The 10,483-nt window shown below is 43.1% G+C and overlaps 1 protein-coding gene across 2 annotated transcripts in view; it reads right to left on the bottom strand.

The window, feature by feature from the left end:
• Positions 1-8,177, bottom strand: part of LOC111863768 (feline leukemia virus subgroup C receptor-related protein 2) — a 25,555-nt gene extending 17,378 nt beyond the window's left edge. For both annotated transcript variants that reach the window (XM_033751197.1, XM_023850419.2), the window contains exon 1: positions 7,583-8,177. In XM_033751197.1, coding sequence (XP_033607088.1) covers positions 7,583-7,789 — 207 coding nt within the window. In that variant the 5' untranslated portion in view covers positions 7,790-8,177. The remainder of the gene's footprint in view (positions 1-7,582) is intronic.
• Positions 8,178-10,483: the final 2,306 nt, after the last annotated feature.

Here is a 10,483-nt window from a genome sequence, read left to right as displayed (position 1 = left end):
TATCACATGGTGCTGCGCTTAATCATTTGGAATCCTTACTAGACTATCTTGAGAGTGAAGAGGACAGTTTATTAAGTGACAAGCTAATATTACGTAGGCTTCGTACGGATATCCGTAAAAAGGAAAATGCCGCGAAAAAGCAAAAGACAGTATTAAATTATTTTAAGTGTTAAGTGTGACCGTAAAAAGTGCTGGATGTTGTTGAACAGTGATTGAAATAACTAATTCATACTGAGTGTAATGTAAAGAAAGTATTAAATAGGCCATGAGATGACATAGAAATGAGGATGAATAAATTTAAATACATATGTAAAGAATACAGAAACTCACCTGTAAAGGTGTAATATAAAAAAGGTGAAGTTATTCCTGTGCGTAATTAAGCAAGCACCACTCCATGAAGATAAACAGGAGTGTGGGGGTATAGCTCCACCATTCTTGACTTCAGCATTAGATGGAGGTGAGTAGTCAGTTTTGTGCTCCGGCCGCTTTACCCCAAAGGAAAGAGAGCCCAGTGCCCACTGGATGAGAGTGTGGATGGGCTCCAGAGCTGGCTTAGATGCTGTGTAGAAGTAAAAAATCTCTTGTCCTTGCCAGGAATGAAACGCTGCCTGTCCAGCCCATAGTCAGTCACTGTAGCAACTCAGCTATCATTTTTCCACGTAATGGCATATGCTGTTGAAAATTATGAAGGTAATGAGTCCCTGTGCTCTGTCAAGCAAGTTGCCTCAGCGGGAAACACGATTTTTATTCAGGAGGTGCCTGATTCACAACCTGACCAAGGTAACAAGTTTCCTGACTGAATTTTCTCATTGTTTCCTTTAGCCTTCAGGACGAATGTTGGGATAGTACTTTAAATGTTCTACAACCGCCTCCCTTTGCATCCCTTCGAATTTTTCAGTAATCATTCTATCACTTGGCACTTTATAGTCTCAGGTACTGAGAGTATCACTGAACATACAGTAAATAAATAAACATACTGTATCAAATTCTCAGCTGGTATAGTGATTAGGCTATGGACTGGATGACCGAGGTATCACGGTTCCGTTCTCAGCAGACACGAGATCTTTCTCTTTTCCATGGCGTGCAGACTGGTTCTGGGGCCCACCCAGCCTCCTGTTCAGCGCATATTGGGTGCAAAGTGACCAGGAAGTGAAGACAACCACTCAGCTCCATCAAGAATCAAGGTTATGGATATGTGGAGCTACATCTCCGCTTCTCTTCATGGCACTGTGCTTAATTAAGAAAAGCGTTAACTTTAGTTTTACCTTAACTGTATCAAAGTGGTGTAATATTTGTCCCAGTTTATGTTTCATTTTATTATGGGCCTAGTCTTAACATTGATTCGTGCTGTGACGGGAAAATATTCTGGAATGATTTTATCTAGTATAAAAATAGTATAATGTAATTCTTAAGAGAGAAGTAAATGCAACAGCATATCTGAGCCAGAAAGTGGAAACAAAAATTACTTTTAGCAAAATGAATGTGTCCAGTGCTTTTTGAGTAATCTTTGTAAGACAATCATGTGATGCAAGTTGGAGTGATTAGTCAGGGGTTAGTAAAGTAAGAGGTTATGATTGGATGGTCATGTAGCTCTGTTGAAAGCTCAGAAATTTACTTGGAATTTCAGTTTGGAAACTCGTTGGAAAACCGGCATTTGGAAGAAAGGGGAGGAGAATGGATAACATTAAGGGGTAACAGATGGGTGAAACTGACTATCATGCCCAATGGTGGCCTAGTATGAGGAAGTCAATTAACTGGAACATATCAAGGTAGAATTTAGTGACAGCCAGACAGATGGAGTGACGCGCTGTTATTAACCGATTTTGATAAATATAAAGTGGATCAAACACCTAACCCGTTATTGGCTTCTACTCCTTTGAAGCCTGTAGTTCATCAAAGAAGATTAAAAAACTGAGTTTGTACTGGATGGAAAACAAGTATTTCTCATTAAAAAGATCAACTAATTAATGCTGTATAGGGAAATAATCGCTGCGTATTGTGAGAATCACACGGAAAACGAGCATGTGCCGGCAGTTGCCACTGTGATTTAGATGTAACCGTGGCGAGTGCTGTTCAGTGACCTCTACGTTGTTGCATTAGACCCGTGGGCCATCAGTTCCCGACAGGATGACATGCCAGCCAGCGTGGGGCTTGATTCCATTCACGTGACAGGATGTCCTGCTTGCCTTGTAGTAGGAAGTACTCCAATCTGTCCCCTCACAACTTTATTCAGCCGCTGCCAGGATATATCATGGGCAAAGCGATACTAAGGGCTGTCAATCAAGATTCGATTCCCGACAGGGACAGATATTTTTCTCTTCGCAGCGTCCAGATCGACTCTAGGGGCCCATCCGACTCTTATACTGTGGTACTACGGGTAACGCGGACGGAGCGTGACACAGACCACTTATGTCCATGTAATGCCCAGTGTAAGAATGCGTAGAGCTGTACCTCTACTCCCACATATGCCTTCATGGTGTGCTACTTAATAAAGCTCAGGGATAACTTTACGTTCATATTTTATCATTAAGAATACCTATTAGCTTTCCGAATGACCGAAGAATAATATTTCCGTGTACATAGTTACATCAATGAAGGGCAAAACTTTATTAACCCCTTAAAAATTTAATTGTTTAACATACACAGAAATTCAGTTCGTATCTCATAGGAAACAGTCGCTGTTTACTGTGAGAACCATACGAAACACAAATACGCTGTGTGGGCAGAATGCAGAGTTTGAGTATGTTAAAATACGTGGTGCAGTGAGCCTTAAAAGATTAATCGCATGCGAAGTGGAGTAGTTGAGTAAGCGTAACTGCACCCGTTATGATTCTGATGGATATGACAGTCTTACTACTGTAGTGAACTGCAGTTGGCCAGCTGGTCGCTACAAAATGGTGGAAAGTTTCTGAAACTGCAGCGATTCTTACAATAGGCAATCATGTAATGAGTGGCCAGTGCACTGATACAACTTTACGTTCTACTGCATTTAAGATAGTGGGTTGCGATTAGGTGTCCGAGCTTCGTAACTGCTTTGTTAGTAACGCCGGCTCATTGCGAACTAGATTTTCCGTTTGTACCGAACAGGCTTACGGAGTTTCCGTTCACACCATGAACGAAGTGCATAAGCTGTATTTGCTAGATACGATGTCACCATACAATTATCATCTTATCACAATATTAAATTACACTTGGACGACACATATTCCTCCTGGTCCGTGACCTCGTTGGCTGGACCACGTCGTCAGAGGGGGGGGAGCAGTTTGAAGGAGGAAATCGTTATCAGGACGGGCGGGTTGACGCAGCGGTAATGCTCAGTACTTGTAATCGAGACGTACTCTGTTCAAGTCTTGGCTTGCTATTCTGACCTAGGTTTTATCGTGGTTTTACTCAGTCCCTCCATACAAATGCCACGGTAATACGTCAGTTAGGCCCCATCACTTTCTTCCAAATACAGTAGACCTTCGCTAATCCAGTTATAGTTAATCCGGATCGAAATATGGAAAATGCTGTTCATAGCTGGGTACATACTCTAAAAGACACGTGCCATTCAGGAAGGCAGATGAGTCACTTGTCTGTTAACGCAAAACTTGACAGTATCTTCAGACCTGCATTATTACTTCCGAAAACAAGCGCAACTTCTGAGTCTTCTATCGATGAATAAATGTTTTGTCTTTTTATAGTTTTTAAATAAAGGCTCAGCCGTGATACTTCTTTATTTTCGTCAGCACTACTCATATCATTACATTTTGCAATTATTTGCATTATAATTTTTTTTTATCTTTCAGGTTACCTTTTGCTTCACTAAACAGGATGCCTTCCCTCCTCAGTTTCTCCGGATTAGCGAGAATTTACTGTACCTTCCAATTAATAATTAATCTGTCTTCCCACAATTCGACGCTATATAGCCCAAATAGATTGTAGTAAAGTAACCCCACCCCCTCCCAATTGAAATCATCAGCCAGTAGTGGCCCTGCAAACTGTTCATTTCAGATAGAAACTGTATACTGGCTGAACCTTCCAGCTTTCAATCCTATAAAACGCGACATTAACTATATGGGTAGCGTAGTTGGTTGAGGCACTATGCTACGAGCCGGAAGGCCGCGGGTTCAAGTCCCGATGAGGTCATTGGATTTTTTCCAATTGACCTAATACTTCCAGCTGCACTATGGCCCTGAGTTGACTCAGCCTCTAACAGAAATGAGCACCAGGAATTAATTAAGTAATTTTCCAATGGAGTAAAGCGCGGCCGGCGCGTAAGGCTGACAACCTTACCGCCATCTTTGCACCGATTGTCTAGATAATGTGAGACCCTCAAAGTCTCACAACCCTATGGGCCTTCACGTCCTGTTACAGGGATAGCTTTACGTTTACTTTACCCCGCGCTTCAAGATAAACAACTCTAATTTTGCCCACACAGTGTATTTACGTGCCGATCAAAGTGGCCACGCCGTCTAGGGCACGAACTCGCTTGAACACTGGGGTCGTAGGTCCGAATCCCACTTGAGGCTTGGGTGTCTGTGTGCGTTTATTCTGTTTGTGTTCTGTAAGTAGCGGCCTTGCGACGAGCTAATACCCGACCAAGCAGTACTACCGTCTGTGTATAGCATTACGAAATCGAAAATAGCGCCCAGGGCCCAAAAAAGGGCCGCAGAGTCATTGATGTATTTCGTATGATACAATAAACAGGCTATTTCCCTGTTCAGCATTAACTGTTTGGTCTTTGTAACAGAGACGCTGTGAATTCTGTGTTTTTAGATGTTATGGCTTCAGGTGGCTAAGGAGACTTCCTCGTTCCCTGTGCCGTGTGGTTCGGCTGTTACAGCTCCGCGAAGCTGCCGTCTCTGTTCCTTCTTCAGTCTGTATACAGCAATCCCCAAGAGGCTATCAGGGAGACCAGGGCGCAGAGGGAATGATAATATTAAAACTGCTGAAGAAACAAGGTGGATACTTGTAGCATGAGCGCCTCCAACAGTTTCAAGGGGGGAGTAATCAGAAAATTAGGTACAAATTTACATTTAAACAATTTACATCTCGCCCCATGGTTTTCAGGAGAGAAGAATATATAGTTTAAATACTTTTTTAATGTATTATTAGTATATGGTATAGTTCTTTCCCCCAACTTTGAGTTTTCCCCCAGAAATCCAGGGTGAAAGGGGGCAAGCCAGACTTACCTTCTCCCTGCTGGGTTCCATGGTGCATACCTTGAATTAAAATGGCGAAGAGAGGGTCAACCGAAACAGGGTGTTCGCTGTAGACGGGGTTCGGAGCACAAGAACGGACGCACATTTCGTTTCATAGTTCCCACTTCTGTCTCCTCACCAAAATGCAGGGCAAAATCATAACATAAAGATAGGTAACAGATGTTTTGAAAATGTGGCACAGGTCAGATATTTTGGAACGACAGTAACAAATCAGAACTTGATTCAGGAGGAAATTAAGAGGACAACGAATTCGGGTAATGCTTGCTACCATTCAGCCCAGAAGCTTTTGCCTTATCATCTGCTGTCTAAAAACATAAAAATTAGAATATACAACAATATAATTTTGCCTGTGGTTCTGTATGGCTGCAAAATTTGGTCTCTGACATTAAGGGAGGAACACAGACTGAGGGTGTTTGAGAACGGTGCTGAGGAGAATATTTGGGCCGAAGGGAGATGAAGTGACGGGAGATTGAAGAGAAGTGAGGGGCTTCATAACTTGTACTACTACTCCGTTGCGAGTCAACGGATGTCAACACACCTGCTTTCTCGCTGGTATCTTGCTCGGCTTATTCTTAGATCCTGAAGACGGAAGCGATATATTCTTCCGAAATGTCGATTGAGTATTTAACGGACTACACTGTATTATATCCCAGAAGATGTAACGACTTCTTCGGGCTTCTAATCGATTATCAGTATCAAGTTTTTCTTCAGTCTGTACAAGTCCTTTTTTTTTTTTTTCGAGATTTCATTTGACCACCAACGGTCCGGTACAATGTAATGTTGTTGCGTTATTGCAAATCCTTCCTTTACACGTCACCATAATGTGAGGATACTTTCTGCGGAATTTATACATTGAGAACTCTGTACCAACGTACTATATATGAACAATTTCCCTTCAACGCTATATTTTGTTTCTGAACACAGTATTTCACAATCGTACGAACTGTATTTATACGGACCTCAAGGATACTACTCATAAATGCTGAGCAGGCAGCGCTGTGGAGATAAGCTAACAAGTTTATAAGTTTAAAATTATTTGTATGTGAGATTTCCTGTAGCTCACAGTAAAAGGTCGAACTGTAGAATGGGCAGTGAAGTAGAACCTCTGTGGAAGGAAGCAGTGCGGTCAGTTTGAAGGTACTATTTCGGGATTAGTCTGGAGTGACTGAGGGTAGCCGATGTTCCAACTGAAATTTGAATCGCGCACCTCCCGAAGTCAGTTATCTCGCTTGTTTACGTTTCTAGACATCAGACGAGAAGATAAAAAGGAAGATTCAAGGAATACTGGTGGCACCAAAGCACTGGGTGATAGGGCGCTGTTATCTGGGGACATTCCGCATCTTCACCCGGTCGGTCTGGGACGGAGCACCGGGTTTGTGACCTTAACTACTGTGACATTCTTCGAAACGGTTATCGTCTCCAGTTCTTCATACGTGGCCTGCATCTTCCCATCTCATTACAAGCACGGCTTCCAATTCAGTCCTCATTTCGCTGACTTTCATTACTCTGAATTTTCTATTTAGTGTCGTTGATACTGTGACATGTAGACCTCTCGTCAAGTAACAACTGGCTAAACAGACGTCATTATAGCAGCCGTTGCTAGGGAACAGCTCTGAGGACACGTTACCCCGGTAACGAGAGAAAGCGCAATAATGGAAGAGACATTTTCTGTGCGGGCCTCTCGTCAGATGGGATGTTACATAATGACTATTACCGCAAGAGTTCAGTTGGGAGAAAAAGAATCTCTGGTCGTGGGGCTCAAGGGGCTGAAGCAAAGACAAACTGATTGGCGGTAAACAGCCAGTCGTTAAGTAACTCTGACTCTGACCGATGACGGATTCCTCCACCGTAGCCCTGCGAGTCGTAGGTTGCGACGAAAAGGGAACCCAGTGCCCGGTGGTATAACTGGGACACCCTGTTCCTGGGGATATAAATATGGGAGCCTGACCCTCCTCGAAAAGACTATTATGGCTACTGTAGTTATTAGTGTTATCATTTGTCACACGTTTCAGTGGTGCTGACGGGGCTGCTTCTATTAACACGTTCTTGTGTCCGCCATGTTGTTATTAAGTCTTGGAGGAAATTAAGAAAAGCGCGTTTGGGAGGCCACCAGTGGCATAAGGCACGTGTCAGATTTTGTCAAAAATTCGTCTAGAGGTACTCGGTCTGCAACATGCAGACGGAGAACCATCAAGACAGATAGCCACCTCAAGGTCATGACGAAGATGCCTATGTTTCATTGTCCTGCGCTGCTGCATCATGGGATTATGCAAGAACAGAGGTCATTGCCACCAGCAGGCTTCCAGCAATTTAACATCGGAGGAGGACGAAATTGGCGACATATGCAGCACGCACGAGGCACTGTCACAAAATCTCACCTGGTTCCCGAACACGCCAACGGAACAAGCCGAGGATACCTCGTTTGGACCGAACCACACGGCGGCGAGTCGTGCAGGGACGCTCAAGATGAACACCTGTGACATGGCGACCAGCGTCTGCCCCACAAATGCTACCACGAACATGTCGGGCGACGCTGAAGCCACTTTGATCCACGACCCGGCCGCCGTTCCAAGGGCGCCCAACATGGCAGACAAGCGCAGTCCCTGCAATGAGTGAAAGGACGGGAGTTACTGAGCAGAATCGAGATAAACAGCAATCCGGGCCCAGTATCGGATCCGGGGTATCTTGGATATGAGTGCAGTTTCGTTAGTTTCATCGACATGGCCATGACGTCCTACACACGCAACAGTACTCACGGTGCGTGTAAGATGGCCAGTGCCCTGGACAAAATACAAAGAGAGCACCTACCAAATACAATTCTGTGTCTCTGAGTCATTACCACTACACCGCACTGTTCTTGTAGTTCAAAATGTTTTGCTGGTGGGAAAAACAAACAGAAGCATCCACTTGACACCTAGAACATGGCACAGCTAATGAAATTGGAAACTGAACTGTGTCAAAACAAAATGTTATGCTTCTGGTTACAAGTCATAATATTATTGTTCTCCACATCAGTGTGTTAAAATCAGAATTAACTGTGCTTGGCAGATAAATTTAAATATTAAATAATATGCCACTGGGCTAAAAATGGTTTAATCATCTGTGTGCAGCTTGAGCAAAAGCAATGGTGAACCTTCAGGTTCCTGTGAGCTCCTCACACGATTCCTCTTGGGAATCAACCCCCGAATACCGAACCCGTACTTAACAAATTCACTTCTCACGAGTTCCTCCCCAAACCGAGAAACCCTGATTTATGTTGGTTATGGAGTTACTTACCTACTTACTTACTTACTAATTCATGGAACTGAGCTCTTCTGGAGGAGCCGCCAATTCTGCAGCTACGCCAGGTGGGACTGAAATTAAGCGGGACACATCATCTGTTGATCTATGCCGATGATGTGAATCTACTGTGTGATGATGTAGATACCATAAAGAAAAACACACAAACTAATTGACGCATTGGAGTATTGGGCCAGAAGTCAGGTGATACTGCACGTGTTAATAATTGTAAGGTGTGTAAGAGTGAGTGTCCAATAGATTCGCTAAATCCGAGACCCAAGTGAAGTTATTTGTCGCGTGACATACCCAACACGTAACACTATTTTTGTTCCTGAAATGCCTGCTGGTTTCACGTCTTATATTGTTCATATTATCCCCATTTAACTCGCTTGGATCCTGTAACCATTGCAATTTGACCTGATTTCTTTGATCTAATAATTTTGAGCATCCTTCATCGAACCATGGTTTATGCTTCTTCTGTTCATTATAACCTAGACTCTCTTTGGCAGACATGTTTATGTTCTCTCTAATAGTTTCCCAAGCTTTATTAACATCCACCTCAGTTTCCAAGTTTTCCAAAGCCGCGAACCTATTTCAGATTTCAACACAATACTGCTCTTTACCCTCTACCTCATTTAATTTCTTGAGATTGAACCTCTCTATATGAATTCTGTGTGTTGTTTGTTTGCTCACTGCCAGTCTTTCCCTAACCTTTGCCACCACCAGGTAGTGGTCAGTATCACAATCTCCTGCCCTCAATGATCGGACATCACGTATACTTGAGTGCCGTCTCATATCTATCAAAATATGGTCTATTTGATTGTGTATCTTCCCATCAGGAGATGCCCAAGTAAATTTATGGATGTTACGGTGTGGGAACATTGTACTTTTGACAGTAAGATTTTTTTATGTGACAAAGTTTACTACTCTAACTCCATTATCATTACTAATTTCACGCAAACTCTCATTCCCAATCTTTGGATTGAAAATGTCTTCCCTCCCTACTTTGGCATTGAAATCCACGATTTTCTTTCCCCTTTCCATAGAAAAATGTATAGTCTCCTGCTGGTGCGATGCCACCTCCATCCCATGTGACCTCCTGTACTCCCGCTAAATCTAACTTATATTTTAAGATTTCCTCTGCCACTGCCCTGAGCGAACCTGCCCTATACAAACTTCGAACATTCCAAGTGCCAAATCTCATACCCATTTTCATTAGCTTAGGTCGTTTATCCAGAGGAATCCGTCCAGGTCCGAGGCTTTGTATTCATTTTCGTAACATAATTATTTTTTACGGTGAGGAGTTGTTAGTACTACGCCCAAGCCCAAAGCTGGAGGACCACCCCTTGTCGGCTGTCCGCGACTGCTTATTCAATATATTCGCAGCTTCCCTCCAAAACTGGAGGGCGTCTCCATGCCGTGGTGACAAGGGACCCGCCTAACATGGGGTTATGGAGTTACTTTATCAATTTATACATATATAAGTCGTTAAAAAAACAAGGCTAAAAATGTAGTTCTTGTGCCAGCTGTATGGTGGAATATAACAAAAAAAATAAATTATACCAGATTGCAACGAACTGTGAGATAAATTTGCAACAGCAAAATCAAATAAGGGAGGAAAGCCTAAGCAGCGATAGAGAGTTACATAACAGAAGTCAACGTATATTTTGGGTTTGATGTGATTATACAGTAACAGTATTCCAGGAAATAAGTTATTAAAGTAAAGTAAGGTAAACGTATCCCTGTAACAGGCCGTGGAGGCCCATAGGGTTATGAGATGTTGAGGTTCCCACATTTTCTAGACAATCGGCTAATAGATGGCGGCAAGGTTGTCAGCCCTACGCGCCGGCCGCCCTTTACCCCCAAGAATATTCCTGGTACTCATTTCTGTTAAAGGTTGAATCGACCCCTGGGCCATAGTACGGCTGGAAGGGTTAGTTCAATAATAAAAAAAATCCAATGACCCCATCGGGACTTGAACCCGCGACCTTCCGACTTGT

The sequence above is a fragment of the Cryptotermes secundus genome, unplaced genomic scaffold, assembly GCF_002891405.2.
Source record: "Cryptotermes secundus unplaced genomic scaffold, Csec_1.0 scaffold572, whole genome shotgun sequence".
In the NCBI taxonomy this organism is placed as follows: Eukaryota; Metazoa; Arthropoda; class Insecta; order Blattodea; family Kalotermitidae; genus Cryptotermes; species Cryptotermes secundus.
This window is presented reverse-complemented; position numbering and strand designations above follow the sequence as displayed.